The 25,592-nt window shown below is 45.7% G+C and overlaps 1 protein-coding gene across 1 annotated transcript in view; it reads right to left on the minus strand.

Moving 5' to 3' along the window:
- The window catches only part of LOC115084158 (highly reducing polyketide synthase PKS6-like), a 198,672-nt gene that overhangs the window by 41,333 nt on the left and 131,747 nt on the right, over positions 1-25,592 (minus strand). Inside the window, exon 6 of the mRNA XM_029588643.1 lies at positions 4,575-4,756. Within this exon, the coding sequence (XP_029444503.1) occupies positions 4,575-4,756 (182 nt within the window). The remainder of the gene's footprint in view (positions 1-4,574; positions 4,757-25,592) is intronic.

The raw sequence follows: 25,592 nt of genomic DNA on the forward strand, positions 1-25,592 counted from the left end.
TTCGACTGCCATCATCATTGCGCATTCACAATGTATTTCATGTGTCCCTGTTAAAACCTGTGGTCCACTCCCGTTATCATCACCTCACTCCGGATGATGTCTCAGCATCATCTCCTGGGGATCCGGTCTATCAAGTACACGAGGTACGGGACGTACGATTTCACAATCGTCGGTGGGAATATTTGCTAGCCTGGGAAGGCTGTGGTCCTGAGGAGGATTCCTGGGAACCTGCGCGGAATATCCTGGATAAGACTCTGCTGTCCCAATTTCACTTGGACAACCCTGGAAGGCCCGGTCCTTCAAAGAGGGGGCGTAAAGTGGGGGGTACTGTTACGATCCCGGTCACTAGCCTAGTGACCGGGCTCTTACCTTCCTCCGTGGCGCCGCGAACCGCCGGGTTTCTGGCCTCCAGGGCCGCATGGCAGCGGCGTCTCCTCGTGGAGACGTCGTCAGAAACTCCTCCCCCCAGCCCTGGTACGCGCGCGCGCGCGCGAAGAGCCGTGTTTTAAGGCGTCTGCACCCGGATGTGCAGACACGCCTCTTTTGACGTCAGCTGATTGAGCAGGGGATTTAAGCCGGGACTTTTGAAGTTGCAATTCGCCTTGCAACGAGGTTTCTCTTCGGAGTGCTAGTTGCCATCGTTCATCTGCCTGCCTGGTTCCTGACTTCAGCCTGCCTGACTCTGGTATCGTTCATCTGCCTGCCTGGTTCCTGACTTCAGCCTGCCTGACTCTGGTATCGTTTATCTGCCTGCCTGGTTCCTGACTTCTGCTTGCCTGACTCTGGTATCGTTTATCTGCCTGCCTGGTTCCTGACTTCTGCCTGCCTGACTCTGGTATCGTTTATCTGCCTGCCTGGTTCCTGACTTCTGCCTGCCTGACTCCGGTATCGTTTGCCAGCCTGGTTCCTGATCTCTGCCTGCCTGACTCCGCTCTCTGCCTGCTTGTACCCCGGTTCGTATCGCTTCCTTGGATTCTTCTGTTATCACCTAAGACCCAGCGGTCCGGGTCCCTACAGGCTCCTCCTGGGGGGATCTCGGGCTTCCAGGGCGAAGACTCCTAAGCCCTAGTGACCCGGGCCTCTACAGCTCCTCTGGAGGGGTCACGGGTTCCCAGGTGAAGATTCATCGTTTCATCTAGTCTGCCTCCCGTCCGTCTCCCTCCGGCGGTCGGCCCAAGGATCCACTTCCGGATTGGTCAATCACAACATTTGGCTGGCAGGAAAAGCCCGGAGATAACATACAAAGGGCAACGCATTTGGATTACCCAAGATTACTCAGCCCAAGTGTCGCAGCAGCGCAGGAAGTTCTGCCTGATTTGCTCCAAGCTGTTTGAAAAAAAGATAAGGTTTGCACTTCAGTTCCCAGCAGTGCTGAAAATATGGCAGGATGACAAAACTCACGTTTTTAAGGTCCCAGAAGATGCCCAGAAGTTCTTACAAACAAAATTGAATGGCCAGACATGAATTCCCTGATTAGTCTTGGGCTCTAGACATGCTCCAGGGCAAATGGCCTTAGCATTGTGTTTTATTATTACTTTTCAACATACCAGTTATAAAAGTTTCAGTGCCATTTTGATACTGCACTTCACCCACCAGATACACCTTCATGAAGGAACAGCTAGCCTAACCATTCTGGGCTTTAGCTAGGAACGGACTTATGCAGGAAATCATTGGAATGGATCCCACCGAACTCCACATTATGGATATAGGCAAGGAATAGGGATCGGAGATGCTATGGCGGGAGCGCAGCATATGAACAATTTTAAGAAGTTGGATAGTATTGGTCGTTAAGATGGCTATCGAGTCTGTGGCACCCAAGCATCCTAAACTGACCCTCTCGATTGGAACCTCACCTTAGGGAGAGTATCCGATCGTTGACTACTTTTCTGTGTAGATGGGGGGAAGGGTAGGGAGCGGGAAGGGGGGTTGGATTGGGTTAGAGGTCACTTGGGTAGTGATATGCTAGGGCAAAGGGTACGGATATTTATTTTCTGGATTGCACGGATGATAGAGAGCGTGCATGAATGTATGATGGAAACCAGCAGGACTGGGGGGGGGGAGGGGGTGGCAGCTGGGACCCTCAACCCTGTAGAGCTCTTTTGTTTCATATAGACGATATGATACTGCTTGCTTACCCCTATGGTTAAGCTGGTGTTTTGGAATGTACACAGTCTGGGATCACCCATCAAGCGGAAGAAAGTTTTGTCACATTTAAAACGACTACATGGAGACATAGTATGTATTCAAGAAACACACCTTAATGCTACGGAGAGCCTTAAGTTATGTAGGGAATGGGTGAGTGCCTGTTTTTTTTGCAGAGGCAAGCCATTGTAAGCCTGGAGTAGCAATTCTTATAAGCAAGTCTACAGACTTTGTGTTAGACCGTACTATCTCTGACCCAGATGGCAGATACGTGATAGTGATCAGTCGTTGGCAAGGGAAGCTGGTTACCATCTGTAATGTTTATACGCCCGCTAGTAACCCTGAGAAGTATCTGGAATCACTTACAGTAGTATTAATGATGCACAGAGAGGGGCTGTTATTGGTTGCAGGGGACTTTAATTGTGTTATGGATGGCATGCTGGACAGATCACACCTGGGAGGGACCGGGACGGGGAGAAGAGGGGAAGGAGTAGATGTCATATGTACACAAGGTGGTGTGATTGATGTCTGGAGGATACTCCACCCGACAGAGAAGGCGTATACTTTTTATTCCAACCCCCATAGATCTTTTTCCAGAATTGATTATATCTTAATGGCTAGCTGGGTAACATCAAGCTAGGTGGAGAGAACATTGTACAAATCTCATCTTGGAGTGAGTTTCCTCACTCTGAAAGCCATCAGTTCTTCACAAGAGACCACTATACTGTTCATACGTGTCACGTAGAATGTCAAAGTGGCCCCTAACCCCCTACACTCATACCTAAACCCCACCTCAAGTTACTAGGTGGGCCTACCATAGGGTTACAAATACCTACCTATGGGGATGACATTATGGCCAGGTGCTCTCTCTCTCTCTCTCTGACTTCAATTCCCCTGAAATAGGCCTTACAGGAGACATCACAAACAGCAATGAAACCTTACCACATAGTCACAGCAGCTATCACACAGCCTAACACAATTCAAAAATCAGCGTTATGGCTGTGCAATAGCTCTTTGCAAACAGGCTAACCCAGCCCTCCTCCTATTTTCTAAATTTGCATCACACCATACGATATGGTGCTATCGCATGCGTTGGTGGGGCCTTTCACATGCAATAAGCCCTTAATGCATGCGAAAACGCCTTATTGCATTTTGATAAAGCCTAAGAGCAGGGCCTAGCTCAAAAGGACTTCTCAACCTGCCAGACTGCCCATGACCCTTAAACTCCTATGGAGGCGGGAATGAATATCAGATCAGTGCAAAGAGCATGGAGACCGGAGGAAGGAAGAAGCCCTACAAAACACCCTCCTTCTCTGTTCTCTTTTTTTTTCTTTTTTTAAGCTTTACCTGAGCTCAGCCCATCCTGACTGAGTACAGAGTTGGTTTCTGGTTGCGAAGGATGAGAGCATATACTGTCATCACTGTGCTCGGCTTCCTGCAGCCACCCCGGCTGAAAAACCAGCTACCAGACCAAGGCACTCATCTGAGGGACCATGGAAATCACCTCAGAAATTCTCAACTGGGGGGAAGGAACATTTGGTATCACCGCAGGAGAGTGGGGTGAATTAAATTTCCTTCTTTCTCCTTCTAAAACTTGAAGCAATCTCCAGTAGAGAGATGGACATCCACCATTGCTGGAGACGGAGAATACTGGCGAGCTGATGTCACTGCAGGGGTATATATACTGTGATGTCAGCTTTGCTCTGTCTCAATCTGCTGGTAGAGGTACATAATCCACTGGTTCTGGATTCATCTATCTGGACACTAAGAAATTTATAAATTTATATCACACATCAATCTCTTTTGCTAAGTGCTATGTACTGCCATGAGGAAAGTCCCTAGTTCATGCTCTGAGTCAACTCTTTCATTCTCCAGATTGGCTGGGGCTAGGGCTGGGACTGGGGCTGGAGCTGGGGATGCCGTGGAGGCAGCATTCACAGCACCTGGATGGGGAGAAAGAGAATCATGGTCATTGCTTAAAGATAACATCTACTGGCTGGATTCAGGATCCATAATTGCAGGGTCCTCGAAGGAGTCCTGGTACATGACCCTCAGCCTAGAACCTTCACAACAATGACCAGACTGGATATGTTAGGGGTTGGGGAATATGAAATAGAGGGAAAAGTAACCTGGAGTAGTTGCGAATGAAAGCTCATGGTGCCAGATCCCAGTCCTAGTACCAACTGTGCTGAAAGTACAAAGGAGAAGGAGGAAACTGCTGGATGACAAAGAAGGTTCCACAAATCTTTCTTGAACTACATTGTGCTTATTAAACTAACCATAAAATAAAAATAAACACTTTTGCACAGCAGAAGAACTAAGACAGCACGGTGAAAGCACCAACACAAAGCAACTAGACCAAGAGAAGATTAAAGAAAATCATTTCATCTTTCAATTGTTCTTTATCATATATATTTTGTAAAATAATTTACCTTTCTTAATGGTTTTAACAAAACCATGCCGCAGCCTTCTCCCCTTCCATAACCATCAGCTTTTATGGAAAATGGTTTACTAGTTCCTTCAGGAGAGATCATTTTTGCTTTGCTCAGAACGACAAAATTCCGGGGTTCTAAAATGCAATTCACGCCACCACAGATAACCATCTCACAGTCTCCTGTTGTAAAAGAATGCAAAACAATTTCATTAAATTTGAACCTCTACAGAACAGTAAATACTGCAAACCTCACTTGCTGAAAGGAAAATAAATATTAAAAAGTACAATTTTCCATACACCAAGGTGCATGTGGCAAGGTGGAAGAAGCAAACAAAAAAGAGTCCCAACTTTCACAGCTCTCTGCAGTGGACAATTTGTTCAGGGTAGTGGATGCGTGGAAATTTAAGCAAGGATTTAATAAACTGTGGGTGCTGCATTTCTGTCCTTAAAGTATAGATAGATAGATAGATAGATAGATAGATATAGATATAGATTTTCCAAAGCCAGAAAATACTTACTTTATCTATTTTATAAATGTACTCATTTATATTTTAGATGTATTCAAATATATAACATGTCTGTGTAATAACCCTGAATTAAACACAGAGGCAAGTATTTTATAAAGTATGAACATATGCCATTCTGAAAATACTTACATGCGTGCATACTTGACATCACTAGTTTGCTGATACCTCCACAAGGTCACCCAGTCTATCTCCAGTTCAACGAGACTCTCTGGCTCTTGACCCTGAAACCACACCAGTTTACCCAGACCTCAGAATCGAAAACTGCAGACAGCAGACAAGTCCAATTTCAATTGCAAAAGTCCATTAGCAAGCATAACATTTCGGACATGTTGGGTAAAGTATGCGTGTACCTCTTACAAAATAGCAATTTACATACATACGTCTGAGCCCTGCCCTGGAATGCCCCCAAAACGGATGTACTCTCAAGGTTTATAAAATAATACATGCTACTTACACACACATATATACTGTTTTTATATGCAAAATCCCTTTGAAAATTCTCTCCAGAGTGTGCAATGTGTACATTTATATTGGGTTTGGTGAAAAGGCTCCAGCAAAAGAAACCACAAATATATCACAACATATTTAGGAAGAACAGTTTCAGTGAGGTGTGAATTAACAGAGGTGTATTTGTTAAACTTTCTCTATTTGATTTTACCTGCAGAAATCATCAGTTTGAAAATTGCAGGTAAAAATACAAACACTGTTCCATAAGGCTCGCACTTATACCCTCATTGAAGTGAAGGAGGGTCTGAGTGGAAATAGGTCAAGGATGAAAACTTTGGGATAAATTTTCAAAAGGATTTTTCCTGTAATATTATCATTTATTTATGTACGTAGTAGCAACTTATGTACATGCTATGTTATAGATGTTGAGAGTACGCAGGTGTTTTCCATTTCATGTAGACATGTGGCGAAAAGAGGCAGGTTAGGGCCATTCTGGGACAGGACTCAGAAGTATGCACAGTAGTTACTATTTTGTAAGTGATATACAAGTATATACTACGGAATTTATTTGTTCATTTTTACATCTGCTAATTGGTGCAAGTGAAACCGGACTCATCCATTGTCTGCAGTTTTTGGGTGGGGGTTCAGGACGAAGTGCTAAAGGGTATCGGTGAACTGGACATGAAACTAGTTGAACTGGTGGAGATATCTGCAAACCGGTGATTTTAATACACGCATTAAGTATTTTCAAAATAGTATATGCTTATACTTTATAAAATACCTGCCTCTGCGTAGAAGTAAGAACATTAGATTTGCCATATTGGGTCAGACCAAAGGACCATCAAGCCTAACAGTAGCTAGGGATGTGAATCGAGTGCCCGATCGTTTTAACGATCGGGTTTGGCTGGGGGGGGGGGGAAATCTGATCGTTACGAGATTTGAATTGGAATCGGTTCCGATTCCAATTCACATCACTAATTTTTTTTAGTGAGGCCCGCGCCGATAAAAAAAAACCCCACCCCGACCCTTTAAAATTACCCCCTTAGCTTCCCCCACTCTCCCGACCCCCCCCAAAAAAGTTTTATACATACCTGGTGGTCCAGGGGGACCGCGGGGAGCGATCTCCTGTTCCCACGCTATCAGCTGCGCTACAAAAAATGGCGCCGATAGCCCTTTGCCCTTACCATGTGACAGGGCAAAGGTAGCGCCGGCACCATTTTGAATATTGGCAATACGGCCCGCGTGCAGGAGATCGCTCCTGGACCCCCACTGGACCCCCAGGGACTTTTGGCCAGCTTGGGGGGGGGCCTCCTGACCCCCACAAGACTTGCCAAAAGTCCAGCGGGGGTCCGGGAGCAACCTCCTGCACTCCAGCCATGTAAAGATGTCACAGGGGCCGACCGTCGGCCCCTATGACATAGTGAGGGCAAAGGTAGCGCGGCGCCATTTTGAATACTGGCAATATGGCCGGAGTGCAGGAGGTCGCTCCCGGACCCCCGCTGGACTTTTGGCAAGTCTTGTGGGGGTCAGGAGGCCCCCCCCAAGCTGGCCTACTGTTTATTGCTAGCCGTTGAGTTAGCAAGGGTGATCTTATGGATGGGATTCACTCTCCGTACCCAGCTACACTGCCTTCCAATTCCATTTGGACTCTTTCTGCTAACAGGGTACCAGCTCCTTGGGAGCCTCATTGTTTCTTTCAGGTTGCTATCAGGTAACCTGTACTCGCTCCTCGAGGGCCCATGTTCCCTGACTCGCTGCCTGCATCTATCTCCTCTTCTACTTGGAAGAATTCGCTACAGACACCATCAGTGAGTACTACTATCATCCACTCCTCATAGCTGTCTCCCTGGAACCAGGTACTCGCTCCTTGAGGTCCTGCCTCCATTCCAGTGCCAGTGCCATCACTTACGTGGAGCTGCTGTGTGAGTACTTTGCCAACAAGTCTCTCTACCTCCAGGGATCTGGTACTCGCTCCTCGAGGGCCAGCTCTCCCTATCTCGAGGCTTCTCCATAATTGGGACTCTGTGAATGTTCTATTGTACTCACTTTCTCAGTTCTCTCCACTACAGCACTGCTACCGGAGAAACCGCAGTTCCAGCGCCCTGGGGAATACTAGCCCAGCCGGGCTACATCATCTACTCACTACTGCCACCTCTGGTGGCTTCTCAAACTGTCTAAATAAAGAAATATCTGTGTTTGTGTGTCCAGAGCTGAGCCTGACCTGTGGCCACTCACGGAAATTCCCTGTGGACGTGGTCAGCTGCCACAGTGTTCAAGGGTCCACCCAAACCTCAGTAACTATAACAGGTGGAGAAATCCTTTTCAATACAACTCTAATGGCCCTATGGATACTCAGGTCTAAAAGGCTGAGGAGGGAAAGAGAGCAGAGGATTAGGAGGAGGAACCCCTTATACAAAGTATTCAGGATTAGGACACAGTTTTTGGATCTTTCTGAAGAGAAAGTCATGCACAGGTTCAAGTTCAACAAGGAAACCATACTGTAGCTATGCCAGCAGTTACAGTGGGACCCGCAACCTACCACCAAAAGGGTCCATGCTTTGCCAGTACATGTCAAGATCACTACCACCCTGGCATTTCTCACCACTGGTACTTTCCAGACACCTCTAGGGGTCAAGGCTGGAATAAGCCAGTCTGTCCTCGCTGTGTGTATAGATCAGTTCCTGGCTGCCTTGCTCAGGATAACACCCTACTATATATCCTTCCCTCGGAGCAGACACCAAAAACAACAAATCATAACTGATTTCTATCAAATAGCATGCTTCCCTTCTGTATTGGGAGCTTTCGTTTGCACTCACTCCCTATGAGGGCACCAGGGGAAGACGAGGCCACCTACTGCAACCACAAAGGCTTCAACTCCCTCAATATGCAGGTAGTCTGGGATGCCAAGGGCAACATTCTGGACGTCATGCCTAGGTTTCCAGGATCCACTCACAATGCCTACATCCTCTCACAGTCAGCCATTCATGACCGCTTCCAAGAAGGACAAATTACAGGGAGCTGGTTTCTAGATACGAATGCACTTATTACTACCACCACACACCAATTAATCTCTTTCTATTGTCTCCCTCAGATCTAGGTGGTCTGACAACTTTGGCCCAGGAGGACTGTTCTAATACTTCCCTGTGAACCTCCCTGCTGCCCAACCCAAACACATATCTAACTGCAATTCTTTGCTACAGATAATAGAGGATATTCACTCAAAACCTGGATCATGATCTTGCTGGCTAACCCCCAATCTGTTCAGAAATTTGCTACAACAGGGCCCATCAGCAGACCAGGGCAATCATTGAAAGAACCTTTGGCCTACTCAAAACATGTTTCTGCTGCCTGGTCACATCTGGGGGATGCCTTCTCTTCAACCCCCTAAGGTCTATAAGATCTTTCTAGCCTGCTCCATGCTTCATAATCTGGAAAATGCAGATGCCTCCAAAGAGACTGGAAGAAAATCCAGATGAGGAGGAGGAGGAACAAGAACTGAGTCAGGAAGAATTGCAAGAGATGTATCACCAGAGTCAATGGCAGACTATATAGGAAAGAACACTCTGATACAAAGAACGTTTTGCAGGTGATTGAGAATTTATTTACATAGTGTGCTATCGGTGATCCATGCTATGATAAATGTTGTTAGTGCCTCAGTGGCCACCATCTTTTTTGGGCTAGGAGGAGCTCTGGAGCCTTACAGATACCGATTCTGGCACTCTTCTTCAATGGTGTGCAATTGCAGCAGATTTTGCTCTCAGATGGCTTTGGATCTGGTAGGTGTGAGATCTCTGAGCTGCTGGAGGGGCCTGCATGGCTATTAGACCTCCAGAAGAAAGACCAGCAGCTGTGGTGGGCCTTTCTTCTTCTGCTTTCTGTGCCCCAGGAGAGGTAGTAGCATCTCTATGAGCTCGTGGCAGCGGTGGTGAGGCTGCAGGCTGCATGGCTGGAGATAGTTGTAGTGGTGGTCCTATAACAGGTGGTGGTAGAATGATGGGTGCAGGTGGAAAAGCTGCCACTAGTGCAGGTGGAGCTGCAGCCTCGGGAGGGGCCATCCAGCATGGTGCTGCAGCAAATGCTTGTGGTGGCTACATCCACTTGGCCATTAAACAGTAGGGAGCTAGTGGTAGCTATGGCTGCCAGGAGGCATTCTCTGCAGCATCTTCCTCCACACTGCAGTCTAGGCATCAATAACATTGTGAATGCCCTGCATTATATCCCTTGCCACTTCCTGTAGGACCTGCATCTCTTCTCTCACAATGTCTTGCAGGCCCTGCACCTCCATCCGCAATTCTGCTATCTCCTCCACCACTCTGCTGTTAATGTCCATAATGCTCCTGTCTGCAGGAGTGACCAGCATGTCCTCTTCTTGAGGCGAGACAACTTCCTCTCAGAAGAGCTGGACTCCTACTGGCCATCAGCTACCTGCCTCAGATCTGGTGTGCCCAAGTGAATAGGTACAAGCTAGGTCTCCTCCTCTTCCTCCTCAAGCCTCATGATGTGTTCTTTTGCCCCTCTGCAGCTCCATCTTCTGCCTCTGTTCAGGGCTATCAGGCAGCATTCATGCACGGCATCTTGTCCTTCAGAGGCCACTAGGTCCCGGGTGGTCTGACTCTTGACCAGACTGCTTCCCTGCAAAAATGAAATATGTACAAACTATTAAGATTCATGTTATGGATATATATTTTCACAATCTGTGGTAGGCGTGCATAGCAGGAAAAAAATTGTTTCATTTAAAAATTAATTTCATGGGGACCCCAATTCAAAACAAAAAAATGTGTGTTTTAGTTTAATTCATTTTCATTTGCCATTAAAGTAAACGTGGGAAGCAGTATAGGTCATTTACAGCCTATATTGGGCTCCAGAATAGAGGGTTTTAAATCAATTGTCTTAAAACTGATAGGAAGAAATCAACATAAGGTGGAAAGAACTCCAAGGTACCTAGAAAGATTGAGGAAATTCAATAGTGGCATCAAAGGTGGCATGAATGGCCTACAACTTCATAAAGGGACAAAGAAGTACCAGCATTTGCAGGATTTCACCAAGTTGCCGTGAGAGAAGCAAGGAAACAGAAAAAGTTGGAAGAACATCCCAAGGCTGCAAAAGAGGACACCAGCAAGGGTGACATGAGCATTTGATGGTATCTCAAGTGGCACTGGCAACCTGGAACCTAAAGTGCATTAGCATCCTAAGGCAGCATGAAGAGGAAATGAAGAAGAAAAAGTGGCAGAAAAACCTCCAAGGCAGGCACTGATAAAGGGGCCAAGTAGCATAAAAAGTGGCTGCAAGATTCCAAAGCACAATGAGTGGTACAAAGCAGGCCCCCACCCAGACTCACAAGGTGTTAGGTTTGGGGTATGACAGCAAGGGACAGTAGTAAATATAACTCCAAGGTGTAAGGCCTGGCCATGGAAGCAAGGCTGAGTGGCAGAAAGAGCCCAAGGTGCAAGATGGAATTTAGATTTTCTTATAGAATGAGCTTTCAGAATGTAAAGGATATCACATTCAGTATATGGAAATAGTTTCTCAAAAGATTGTGGCGTGGTTTTTCTGGAAAGTGGTAAGGGCTGCTTTATTTAGAAACTGTTTCCCATATCATTTAGCTGCCTTCAGCCTGTTCCATTTCTTGATTTTCTGGTCTTGCATGAAATATCTGGCACTACTCTGAAGTGTTATCACATTCAGAACATTGAAATGGTTATTTTTGAGCATCCTCTATCTTGTGCCAATATTTTGTCCTTCAGAATTAGTGCTTTTTTAACAAAAAAAAACCAAACCATCTCATATCCTGTCCCTGAACTCTGTTGCATTTTCTGATTTTGTAGTTTTGCACAAGTTCCCTCTTACTACTCTAACCTCTTATGACATTCTGTACAAGAAATTATTTCTCTTGAATATCTTTTGTCTTGTGCCGGTATTTCTTCCTCTGAATGATGGTATTTTTGGACAAACCACCCTAGTGTAATTAACCATCAAATAGGGTGAGAGAACCAAGCTGAGATTGTGGAGGGGCTGTATGCCTGCTGACTGTAGCACAATAATGCGTGTGTGCGGGGAGCACAGAGACACTGCTGCACTGATTGTCAAACTATGTGTCTGTGCACTAGTTCTCTGACACTGACAGGCTTACAACACAGCCTGGTATACTTCAGTTTCTGTTCTGCCCTCAGTGCTCACCTTGTGCCCACTGCCTATAATGCCCACTGCCCAGGCAGAGACAAAAACAGTACCAATTCTGCACAACTCTCCAGTCTGTCTCCAGTCACCACAAAGGTAAAAAAAGAACAGCAAGCAATAAATGTCTGCTCTGATGCAGTGCTGCTTCGCTGCTTTCCTCTATTGTGTGACTGGCACAGTGACAATGTAAAATGACAGCAGTGAAAACATTGTTTGAGAAAGCTTAACCTGGAACTCAGAGAGAGCTCAAATACTGCCCTTCTTCACAGACAATGCCTTCAGAAGAAATGCACAGTAAATCTCTGACATAGACTTCAAGATCAGCATAACTGTACCTGGTGCGCAGTGATAGGTCATATTGGAAAATTGCTTCACTACAATACGTTATCCCTGTTGTCTCCTTGACAGCATGTCCATCCTATCCATGTCTGTTGGCTGCCTGCTCTATACTTTATATCAATTAATTGTAAACGTGTTGTTCTCCTACTGATTTCTATGAGTCCTTTGAATATAATAGCTTATAGAAATCATTCAATTCATAGTGAATGAAATGAATAGTATTCATTTAATTTGGGGAACCCTCTCAATTTGTTTTGAGGCCCCCTGAAACAAGTTGGCCCCTATTTGTTTTATTGTTCCCATTCTTTTAAAACTAATGCACAAGCCTAGTCAATGGATCTTCCTTTCTGCCTAAGAGAACAGCTCTCTGATCCCTATTAAATCTCCTTCTGCTACACCACTAACTGTAGAGAAAGCATTCCCATAGTATTAATATATAACTTGGAAACACTTGTTAAGCACCAGGATGCAAAACCGGAGAGAAGACTGTGGATCTTCAAAAGAGTTGCAAGCCACTTGGTTACTCCTCCCTTGAATGCTCAATTCCATGATTCCCAGCATTGGGACGGAATTGTAACAAAAGAAGCTCAGAGGAAATTAGAGGAGTAGCTTTATAGATAATAATTTCAGAGAAGTTGATAACAGTGAGGAGAGAAAGAGGAACCAACAAGCAGACCAGTAGTATAAATGGAGATGCAACAGGTAGGGCATTCCAGCAAGGACCAGTCACCAGAGTCAGAGTCTGCTAACCTACAAGCTCCCCTAGACAGTAAGCAGAATAAACATGACATGGAGAAAGGAATGCAGCTATCTACCTTGTAATAGGAGTTGGGGGGACAGGGTGAAGTGGTACCTGTCCCTAAGACTACAGTCATGTATTGTGGGTTTGGAGGGTGACAGGAACATGGGTTCAAGAAGTTTCTGTGTGCATATTGATACAGAGGCTGCACGATATAGAAAATGTTCCTTGTTAGAAATTCCTTTCCAAATCATCTATCATTATGACTTTTCCCAGGCTATCAAGCCACAGTTTCTTTTAGGAGAGTTTCACTATAGAACAGGAAAAATCTCAGTGCTGACACTTGCATGATGGCTATTATAAGACCCAGTTTTTTTGCCTGTCCAGAAACCCAAGGAGGTCAGAAGGCCTAGAGTTCTTAGGCCCTTCCTTTGTGTATAAGTGCACAGGACCTTCACAAGACAAAGGGGCAGATTTTCAAAGGGTTACTCACGTAACTTATGCGTATAACCCCGAGAAAGTTCCCCTGCGTGCACCGAGCCTATTTTGCATAGGCTCGGTGACGCGTGCAAGCCTGGAGGCAGGCGTAAATCAAGAAACAAAGGTAGGGGAGGGATTTAGATAGGGCTGGGGGGCGGGTTAGATAGGGGAAGGGAAGGAAGGTGGGGGGGGGGGGGTGGAAGGAAAGTTCCCTCCGAGGCCACTCTGATTTCGGAGCGGCCTTGGAGGGAACGGGGAAAGCCATCAGGGCTCCCCTTGGGCTCAGCGCGCGCAAGGTGCACAAGTGTGCACCCCCCTTGTGCGCGCCGACCCCGGATTTTATAACATGTGTGCAGCTGCACGTGCATGTTATAAAAATTGGGCGTAGATTACAAAATCTGGCCCATAGTCTAGGAATATCCCAAAGAGGAAAAATACATATAATACATCAATCTATACACACAATTTTTCAGAGTTTTCTATACACAATGCTCATCTTGCTGGCATCCACGTTGGGAGGAGTCCAAAGGGCCAACCCCTCCCACTTTAGCTTCTGATATGGTGCTCAGCACCAACTGCTCTGCAGTGGTGAAGGCGATTTGGCTGTCAGGTCCCTCTGCAAGCATCATGGTCGGCTTTCTCTTTACCAGCTTTCTCAAGTCCTGCCACTTGTAGCTCAACTCATGTACACTGTGGTTATTTTTAAATATTGCATTCATCTTGTGATGGTTTTTTTCCCAGAACTGTTCCTTCCTGATAGGGGGCCATACAGAAGATGATGGACTTTCATAACTTGGAAGTTAGGCTTCCTGTTTTATTCGCAGCTCATGGGAGGCACCCCCAAGTCACACTAATCACATCGATGCTGGGCCTTTCTCCTCTTCGTCGTACAGCAGGACGACACCACGTCTGCTGCATCACTGTGCCCAATGTCCTGACCTTTAAAAGGCCTGCAGTCGGAAATGGTCGCAGTTCCTGAACATGATGTCACCAGCCTGAGTTCTGTTTAAGGACCTCACCGACAGTCCTTCCTTGCCTCAGCAACAGGTCTAGCTACTGTGTGTAGTGCATGTTGCTTCTTTGCCTTGTTCCAGCCTCCATCTTTAGTCTTATTCCAATCTTCGCCTTCAGCCTTTGTCTCAGCCTGTTCCAGCCCTCATCTGCCCTACCCGTTTTGCCTGCTCTTGACCTTTGCCTGGACTCTCATACAACTGATTATTACCTGCCCTTGAGGCTCATCTGGACCCTCTACATGTCAGTTCGCTGCCAGCCTATGACCTTAGCATGGCCTTGGACCACCTCTTCAGTCATCAGCAGGGACCCTCGCCAATATCTGTTGTCCCTGGCACCCAAAGGCCCAACTCGAGGGGAATGAGGGCTGGTAAAGGTGAAACTCTTGACTGGTCATTGCTTTGGCTGGATCTGCCTGCTGATAGTGAGAACCTGCAGGGCTCCTCCTTGCAGGTACAGCCAATTTCACTTCAGCCCAAGGATCCACTGACACACTTCTTCCTTAATAAAGCTCCACTTCTCTGTGATGTAGTGCAAGTAGGAAAATATGCATTGAAAGCCTACTCTTTTTTACCTGCATACACGCATAAATTGCACGTATTTGTATGTTCAAAGGTGCATCATTTATGCAGGTAAATATTTCACTTGTATATAAATAAAATAACTAAATTATGTGTGTTCATTGTTATTCAATAGGAAAAGGAGACGAAGGTACTCTCCACGGATTCAATCACACATACAAAGGGGAGAGCAGAAAACTTAAAGTAGTCCACAAACTTCCAAGTTCATATCAGAAAAGAGTTGTTTAATTCAGCTTTAAACGTTTCCAGATGGCTACTCCAAACATAATATACAGTATGAGGTTTTCAACCAGGTCCCCCGACACGGACCGTGTTTCGCAAAAAGCTGCGTCGGGAGGGACTGAGAATAGTATATATTTTCAACTACTACAAGGGAGAAGATAATATACATCAATATAATGTGGACTAATACTGAGGCAATAATTTTAAACATACTAGCCGGGACGCATACCTTAACTCAGGTCCAGGTTCAGATTGTAAGGAGAGCAAACAGAGTATACAGAATCGTCCATTTAACAAATGTCAAAAAATGGCGCCAACCCAGGAGCCAATCAGCCTGTGATGTCAGCAATGACGTCAATGTAGCAAGGTAGACAGAGTCTGACATAGTGATGGCAAAAGTAGCGCTAGCGCCATTTTGACTTTTGCCCTCACTATGTCAACATAGTGAGGGCAAAAGTAGCGCCGGCTCCATTTTGAATATTGGCAATACGGCCCGCGTGCAGGAGGTCGCTCCCGGACCCCCGCTGGACTTTTGGCACTTGGACTTTTGGACTTGGGGGGTCAGGAGGCCCCCCAAGCTAGTCAAAAGTCCCTGGGGGTCCAGCGGGGGTCCGGGAGCGATCTCCTGCACTCGTGACATCGGGTGACAGGAACCAAAATGGCGCCGGTGCTACCCTTTGCCCTGTATATGGTAAGGGCAAAGGGCCACCAGCGCCATTTCTATTAACGCAGCTGTGGCCCGAGAGCGGGAAGATCGCGCCGGGACCCCCCCCCCCCCCCCACTGGACCCCAGGTAATTTAAAACATTTGGGGGGTGGTTCGGGAGGGTGGGGGATTTGTTTGAAAGGGTTGGGTGGATTTTAGGGTTGTTTTGGTGTGCCGGTTTTTCCGCCCTCCCCCGATTTACAATTTTTAATGATTTAAAAAAAAAAAAAAAAACCATGACGATCAGATTTCCCTCCCCCCCAGCCAAAATCGATCGTCAAGACGATCGATCACACGATTCACATCCCTACTGGAAACTATTGCCAGGGGTCGGTCAGTTGTTGACGTGTGTTGCGAGTGTTGCGTGTTGCTGTTGACGTCTGTGACTTGCCCTGATATCGAGTGTTGCGTACTGTCCGAGGTGGTTGTACTGGAGGTGGTGGTTAAGGTGGGATATTCAGAGGTGGGTCTAAAAAAGAGGGGGATTTAATACTGAAGGAATAGATGAAGAGGAAGGACCACCAAATCCAGAAGAAATTACAGGTGCGGGGTACACAGTTCCTTGGCATCTGGTTGTATTTGTATTGTCTCCTGAATGTTGAATCTCGTCCCCTGATGAATCGTCGGAAGAATTGGCGAACGTGACCTTCCTGCGTGGGGGATGGATGGGGGCCATCCATGTGTACATAAAACCTTTTGAATAATCACCAGCGTCCCTCTGAAATTTTCTATACTTGACAGCTTTTAAATCACATTTAAACTTGTTTAAATTGGTATTAAAGTCCGCAAGTTGTTGGTCGAATAATTCCACTGAAGATTGTTGTTTAATCAAGTCCAGTTGCACTGCGAATTCGTCTTGTAATACCGGAGTAAGCTTTTTGGTAGTCTCAATAATGAGAATCATTAGATCAAAGGAACATTTATTCAAAATTTGGTTCCATCTAGTCACAAACTCTTTATTTTCTGTGTGTAAACGCGGTTCTTTTTGTACTCGGAGCCCGCGTGGGATCCTTTTCACTCGGCAATATTCAATAAGCGTTAGAGCGTGTAACTCTGCCCTTGTTATACGCTTCTGCAGATTAATAATGTCAGTCCAGGAGGGGTTATCAGTTACTGTTTCATCTTGAGCAAAAAATGGAGTACTAGTTAGACAAACCATGGCTGCCTCAGCTACACTGGAGCTATAAGCATCATTTCCACTTTGTCTGATATACATTTCTGTATTGTGCAATATATTAGCGGAATTGGAGGATAGGTGTATAAGAGGCTTTCTATCCAAGGAATCAGGAACACAACCTGGGATATTCTTTGATTGCTGGAAAGAAATGAACAGAAGATTTCCATCTTCATGTTACGTTCCATTGTAAAAAGATCTATGCAGGGAACTCCCCAGTGATCGAGTAGATTGTTCTCTATCCTCTGTTCCAGGGATCACTTGTGTGGGTGAAAAACTCTGCTGAGTTGGTCTGCCTTGGTGTTCACCAATCCCAGCAGGCAAGATGCCTGGAGAATCATTCTGCTCTGTTCCCCCCATTTGCAGATCTGCACAGCCTCTTTGCGGAGAGTCTTGGACCCTGATCCTCCTTCCTTGTTTATGTAGAACATGGCTACTTGGTTGTCCATGTGGATCAGCACAGACCTTCTTCGTATCATTGATTGAAATGTATGCATTGCATTTTTTATGGCTCTTAGTTATCTGTAGGTGGCTTTCTGCTGGGGACCATAATCCCGGAGTCTTCCAATGAAGGAGATGGGCAATCCAACCTTTTGTTGATGCATCTGTGTGGGCACCCATCACACCCCTTCCCTCAAAACAGCACACCACGCCTTCACCAGAGACAGAGCCTTCTCTATTGCTGGCCCCTCCCTATGTAACTCCCTACCTACCGAACTCGCTAGAGACATCTTTACGCAATTTCAAAAAAGGAATCAAGACATGGCTCTTAAAGCAGGCTTACCCTGATTTGAACCAAACCTAGCCAGATGCCCGACCTAGCCAAATGTCCTATATTTTAGCACATCCTCATATGCTGTCCATATAGTCCCTTAGTTTCCCCGCTCCTGTACCCCCAGCTCAGCCCCTTTGCCAGAATAGTTCTTCTGTTTAACATTGTATCTCCAATCAAAATAGTTCATCTTAGTAACATTATCCGTAACCGTTCAGTAATGTTATCCTCATTGCTAATTGTAATGTTGTAATATCTGTAAATGGTTTTTTAGTGTTTGTAGTATTATCCTCTCACAATTATTATAGTATATATCTTATGTTTCTATTGTATTTAGGTTATATTTCCACCTCAATTTCCAGAGCTTTGATCCTAGCTATTTTCTCTCTCTAATTCATTATTCTCCCATCGCCCCCTCCCCCTTCTTCTGGCCTGCTCCTCCTCCCCCTCTCCCTTTCATTGTAATTTCCCTTCTTCTACAGTTATTTGTAAACCGGCGTGATGTTTCTTACGAATGTCAGTATATAAAAGTGTATGAATGAATAAAGAAAGAAAGAAAATTAATTGATGAGGAGGATTCCTGAATGGTGCTCCTCTGAATAATACCGAAGGTTTCAGCCTCCGTTTGATGTCCTTCTTCATTGAGGTCATGAGGTCATGAATCAAATACTTTTTTACATTGGTTGATGTCGCTGATTCCATTGAAACTTTAATCCCCATGGTAATCACCTCATGTGAAGCTGAGTGTGTAGAATGACATGTATCGCTGCTGCCATGTATCCCAATAAGATTAGCACTCAGCATACTGTAGTAATAGTCTGCCTCTGGAGAATTCAGCATTGGGAATACAGGGTCTGAGCCCTGTCCTGGGGAAGGAATGCCCTGCATATTGGGGTGTGAACACTTGCTCCAATGAACTGAATAGTCTGCAGGATGAAGTTGGGATTTTTTGTAGTTTATGAACCAACCCAAGTCCTCTAAGCATTGAATTGTTCCTTCAGATGATCCTGCAATGCGTTTGGATTTGGAGACACAATTAGCCAGCCATCGAGATATGGGAATATTCGGATTCTCCATTTCCGTAAGTAAGCCACAACTACCTCAAGACATTTTGTAAAAACTCTTGGGGAAGATGAGAGTCCAAAAGGGAGGACTTTGTACTGGTAATGTTGGTTCCCAATTTGGAAACAAAGGTTCTGTCAATAGGCTCTGAGGATGGGAATGTGAGTGTAAGCATCCTTCAGAATCAAAGTGCACATCCAGTCGGGTTGTAGAAAGGGGAGGATTGACTTCAAAGAGGTCATTTTGAACTTCTGTCTTCAGACAAACTTGTTGAGAGAATGTAGGGCTAGGATAGGATGGCGACATCCTGATCTTTGGGGGATAAAGAAGTATTGGAAATAGTAGCCCCTGCCGACCTGCGAAGGTGGAAGAGGACAGATTGCTTGTTGGTTTAACAGAGTTTTCGCTTCCTGATGAACCATAGGAATGTGAGAATGTGTGGTTGGGGGGCTACTAACTGTAGTAACAGGGGTAGATGAATGAATTCCAGTCTTTAGCCCTGGGAAATTATATTTAGAATCCATTGATCGGTCATTATTTTGGTCCAGGCATGGAGGAAGGATGAAATTCTATCCCCAGCATGCTGTGGGTGTTGTAGTTAACTCTTCTTCAAAATCTCTGCTGTTTCTGAAATTGCAATTACTGCATTTTCTGGGGTCATTTACCCCTTGTACGGTTCCTCTGCCCTGCTGTCTTGGTTGCTGATAGACAGGTGGTTGGTAGGAATAGTAATAAGCCTGATAACTTCTATACAGTCTACAATGGTAGAAGCTTTTTCTGTATTGGGAATAAACATTTTTGCTGGAAGGCTGAGTCTCTGTTGGCAACATTAAGGAATCTACTGCTACTTTTTGCTCTTTGATCTGAAAGACTTTATCTAAGTTTCTCACCAAAGAGGTTGTTGCTCTTACATGGCAAGTTCGCCAACTTATCATGAAAATCCTCTTGAATTTCACTCGAATGGTGCCAAGTAAGGTATTTGGCCACAATAGAAGCTGCTGAGGATTGGGTCGACGTATCGAACCATTCGTAGGTAGTCTGCCAATGGCTAAGGCATCCCTATGTCTCCCTGCTCTCTTGAGAAAAGGCCCAGATTTTGAATGCATTCATACAGATATTGCATTATTTAAAATTGGTATTGGTGAATATTAGCACTGAGCATGGAATTCTAATACATTTTCTGCCCAAATTCATCCAGCAACCCGTTGTCCTTCCCAGGAGGTGTGTTGGAATGTAGCTCCGTTTTCTTCACCTTTTTCATGGCTGATTCCATTACTACAGAGGCATGTGAATCTGAAACATGCTGTTAGTGGTTGGATTTTTGCATTTTGTATTTGCAGTCCAACTTTCTAGATGTTGTAGCATATAGAATGGGGGGGATTCCCATTAGGGATGTGAATCGGGCTTTGGACAATTGAAAATATCGTACGATATTTTCAAAACCATCAGAAATCGGGGGCTCCCCCAAAACAATAGGAAAACCCCACGAAATTATTCGTAGGGGTTCTCTTATCGTTTTGGGGGAGGGCGGGGAAAAAACGGCACACAAAAATAACCCCCTAAACCCAACCCCGACCCTTTTAAAACTAATCCCTTAGCTTCCCCCACCCTCCTGACCCATCCAAAAACTTTTTACAGGTACCTGGTGGTCCAGTGGGGGTCCCAGGAGCGATCTCACGCTCCCGGGCCGTTGGCTGCCTATAATCAAAATGGCGCCAATGGCCCTTTGCCCTTACCATGTGACAGGGTATCCGTGCCATTGGCCGGCCCCTGTCACATGGAGGGAACACTGGATGGCCGGCACCATCTTTAAAAATGATGTCCATCTTGGAAGGTGATGGAGGGTGGTCAGAGTGAAAAGAACAACATCCCTCCATTGAAGTGGGAAGTGAGGGGCCCCAGACATCTGCTGAGATGGCAGGTTATAAAATAACGGACTGCAAAATAGAGGTGATCTGTACCATCATTTATGTGTGAGAGATGACAGGCAGTTTAATATGAGACCTCTCCAATGAGGAGTGTGAGGCAGAGCCTAGTGATGGCTGAGACCTGGATCTCTTTCCCTGTGGTAAGGGAATTGCTGCTATTAGATTGTTTTCCCTTGGTGCAATAGGTCTAGGTGCTGGAGGCTCAGTTAGTTGTAGCTTTGGCCTATCCAAAAGAAGCTCTTGTAAAAAAGAAGAATGACTACATTGGTTCAGGGAAAGTTCCCCATCAGATTGACCTGAATCTAGGGAGGAGACCAATGTTGAGACCGTCACTGCCCGACGGCTTCACTCCACCTACCTCTCCTTTTCTGCGACTCCTCCTGCTCCTCATGGATGCCTGGCTGCTGTAACGTCTGCCTGCCGTCCTCTCTGGCGTCCCCGGACTGGCTTGGGCACTGCCTCCCGCCATGCTCTTCAGGTACCTTAGGGCATACGCGCCGCGCAGCCCTCATTCTTATTTCCTCATTGGCGCATTCCTCAGGGGTGTCCCCCTGTGATGACGTCATTCTGCCTGGATATTTAAGCCTACTGTTTATTGCTACCCGTGAGTTAGCAAGGGTGATCTACGGATGGGATTCGCTCTCCGTACCCAGCTACTCTGCCTTCCAATTCCTATTGGGACTCTTTCTGCTAATGGGGTACCCACTTCTCGGGGGGGCCTCATTGTTTCTTTCAGGTCTCTATCAGGTAACCGGTACTCGCTCCTCGAGGGCCCATGTTCCCTGACTTGCTGCCTGCATCTATCTCCTCTTCTACTTGGAAGAATTCGCTACAGTCATCATCAGTGAGTACTACTATCATCTACTCCTCAGAGCTGTTTCCCTGGAATCAGGTACTCGCTCCTCGAGGGCCTGCCTCCGTTCCAGCACCAATGCCATCGCTTACATGGAGCCGCTGTGTGAGTACTTTGCCAACAAGTCTCTCTACCTCTAGGGATCTGGTACTCGCTCCTCGAGGGCCAGCTCTCCCTATCTCGGGGCTTCTCCATAATTGGGACTCTGTGAATGTTCTATTGTACTCACTTTCTCAGTTCTCTCCACTACAGCACTGCTACGGAGAAAGAAACCGCTGTTCCAGAGCCCTGGGAATACTAGCCCAGCCAGGCTACAACATCTACTCACTACTGCCACCTCTGGTGGTTTCTCAAACTATCTAAATAAAGAACTATCTGTGTTTGTGTGTCCAGAGCTGAGCCTGACCTGTGGCCCCTCACGGGACTTCCCCATGGGCGTGGTCAGCTGCCACAGTGTCCAAGGGTCCACCCAAACCTCACTAACTATAACAACCAATTCCACTGGAGAGTCCTCTTCCATCTCCTGATCAGACAATTGTAGTAAGATCTGTGAGATGGCAGTCCAGCTGCACTCCCAGATGGTGACCGATCTGGTCGAATAATAAATTTTGAGCACGCTTCAAGATTCTTTGAGGCTTTGTTATCCCAATGCTTGGTTGATCGGGAACCAGCAATCCTGCTGGATTTAGCATGCATCGAATCTTCTGATATTTTAGTGGGCTTCGACCAATGTGATGTCGAAAATTGCATCAATGTTTGCGTCGATTTTGCAGACGGCTTATGTGTCAACTTTTCAGATTTTTGCGTTGTCTTCCCCAACATTGTAGTATGTGTCATCTTCTGTGATTTAGTTTGCATCAATTTCTGTGATGCCTTGATCTGTGTCTATTTATTTGATGCTGTCTGTGCCGTGTTCGACACTGTTATGTTCAACACTCTGATTTGCATCATGTCCAATGCTCTGCTATCCAACACTTTGATGCGTTGTACCTGATGCTTTCTTTTCTGATGCCTTAATGTGAGTGAAGGCAGTTTGCATCGATGTCATTGAAGATTTTAGCTGCATTGAAGGGTAAGACGTCTTTTCTTTTGTTGACTCCTTCAATGCAATGTGCGTTCATGATGATGCTTTAGAAGTTTTAGCGGCCTGTCTTTGCTTCCCCTCGGATCCGGGGGATCCCACCAAGGAGGCTCACCTTACCCGGTCTGAGTGGTGAATCTTCGGGCCTGGAGAGGACTAAGTGGATCTTCCCTTCCCCGGGGAGGGGGGTGTAAGATCATGAGATTTCTTCCCTCAGCCTCTGAATCTTTAATCGCTCGCTGGCATTGGGCCCTGCAAGACATTCGCCCACAATGTCTACAGGCCTTTTGGTCATGCTCAGGATCGAGGCACAGATAACAATAATTGTGCTTGTCAGTCACTGACATGATTTTTCTGCATTGACAATATTTGAAACCAGGAGCCTTCGGCATGATAGCACTGAAAAGTGCTTTTGTTTTCTTCTCTTTTTTTTCTGAGGAAAAAAGTAGAGAGAACACTCCACACATCAGTGCAGAGCACAGAAAAAAATGAAACTGAGGAGAAATACTCAATTCACGCAAGAGCCACGCAGCCACGAAGGAAGAACTTTTTCAAGCTTAGAGAGATAGCTCCGCCCCATGACGCCTGCTTATTGATGATAAAATCTTTTTATCAATACAAATAAAATCAATGTTTTTAAAAACTATTTACAATGTTGAAATAACAAGAAACAGGGATGAGGCAAACTATGGTGCAAATTATTTACCACAAACAAAAAAGGGCCAAGAACTAGGGCGGCCTAAGAGCTGCAGACTTAGGCATATTGTTGATATGGTGGAAACCTCATTGGAATAAGCTGGACAGCCACAGTGGACCATTCCTAGTTCAGCAAGAGGTGCCCCACCATCCTGAGCAGACTCCTGAGGTTGGCTTGCATCCCTCTCATCTCCCCCACCATGATCTGCAGACCATCCCCAAAAAGGCACTGAGACACAGTCTCATCGCCTGAAGTGGGTTTTCCAGACAATAAGCCTGACTCAGCAGCCCCAGCAGGGCAGCAGATGATGGTAGTTAAAGATGAGTATCATCCAGGCATCCCTCGGCCAGCAAGGGCTGGCCAGTCTGAGCCCCAGCATCCTATATCACTAGGCAGAATGGGGAGGAGGCTGTAATGGGATGAGAAGAGGAATTGTGGGCTGATGGGCCCAGAGTCCACTGGCCGTGGGTAGAAGGGCTGACCTGCTATCACTGGGTTCCCTAGTAGTGGAGGGGTTAGGGGAGGAGCATCCTACTCCTCCCCAGCATTAGCATCGGCTGGGGATAGGGCTGGGGCCGAGATCTCATCTCTGTCTTCCCCTCCTCCTCTGGTGTTACCTCCTCCTTCCCTCTTCCTCTCCCTCTTCTTCCTGGGATGGGTGACAAGGTGTTGTCACCTGTGAAGAGAACAGCCATGACATGTGCTCACATGTGCAGGGTGTGATGTGCATGATCTTTGAGGAATTAGAGAGCATTGTTTTCTCGAAGATGTGTAGGCAAAGGGAAGTGCTCCTAGCTATGGAATACCCACATCATATAGGTGGTGGCAAGACCATAGAATGATCCCTTGACATAAAGAAGATTTATTTCAGTGGTTTTTTTTTAAATTTATTTGATTATCAACTCCTTGTGAAACAGGGACAGAGTTAGGCTTAGACTCAGTGTCTAGGTTTGAGGGTTGAGTTGTGGTCTAATTAGTAGCCTTCATGGGCCATGAGGAAATAAGAACATAAGAATATGCCATACTGGGTTCAGGCCAAGGGTCCATCAAGCCCAGCATTCTGTTTCCAAACAGTGGCCAATCTAGGCCAATCTAGGCAAGAACCCAAAAACCTAAGTCTATTCCATGTTACCGTTGCAAGTAATAGCAGTGGCTATTTTTTTAAGTCAACTTAATTAATAACAGGTAATGGACTTCTCCTCCAAGAAACTTATCCAATTCTTTTTTAAACACATTCTATATAACTGAAGTAACCACATCCTCTGGCAACAAATTCCAGAGTTTAATTGTGCGTTGAGTAAAAAAGAACTTTCTCCGATTAGTTTTAAATGTGCCACATGCTAACTTCATGGAGTGCCCCCTAGTCTTTCTATTATCCGAAAGAGTAAATAATCGAATCACATCTACCCGTTCTATACCTCTCATGATTTTAAACACCTCTATCATATCCCCCCTCATCCGTCTCTTCTCCAGGCTGAAAAGTCCTAACCTCTTTAGTCTTTCCTCATAGGGGAGCTGTTCCATTCCCCTTATCGTTTTGGTAGCCCTTTCTCTGTACCTTCTCCATTTTTATCTTTTTTTTTCTCTGTACCTTTTTTTTTCTCTGTACCTTCTCCATTATATCTTTTTTGAGATCTTCTTAGACTTCTGGCATTAGCATACAGACATTTCAAAGTTTGTTTTTTGTTAGTATTTTCATTCTGCTTTTTAATTGATAGGGATAAGTTAATACTTGTATATGATAGGAAGTATATACATTCAGTAAGCATGAATACCTAGATCAAGGAAATTCCAACAAGTCCTCCTGCCCACCTCCCCAGCCAGTTGGTTTTCAGGATATCTTAAATGAATATACATGAGAACTACTTGCATACATAGGAGGTAGTGCATGCAAATAGATCTTATGTATATTTATTAGAGATCCTAAAAACTCATCTGGCTGGGAGGCCCCCAAGAATTGGTTGGAGCACCCCTGGCCTAGATCTAAGTATGTGTGAATGAAGGTTTGTTTCAGCTGAAAAAGACAGGGTTGTGTAGAGCAGTAGGCAATAGTGTAGCAGATGAGGGAAACAGGGCATAGAGAGACCTTGTGAAAATCTCTCTGATGACCATATCATGAACTTACTTCCAGCCCCATCCTGCTTGGCTCACAACAGGTCCAGTCACCTCCTTTTCTTCTGGCACAGCTCCCGAGCCTTCTTCTTCAGGTCCTCAATCTATA

This window comes from Rhinatrema bivittatum, chromosome 2 (genome assembly GCF_901001135.1).
Source record: "Rhinatrema bivittatum chromosome 2, aRhiBiv1.1, whole genome shotgun sequence".
Classification (NCBI taxonomy): Eukaryota; Metazoa; Chordata; class Amphibia; order Gymnophiona; family Rhinatrematidae; genus Rhinatrema; species Rhinatrema bivittatum.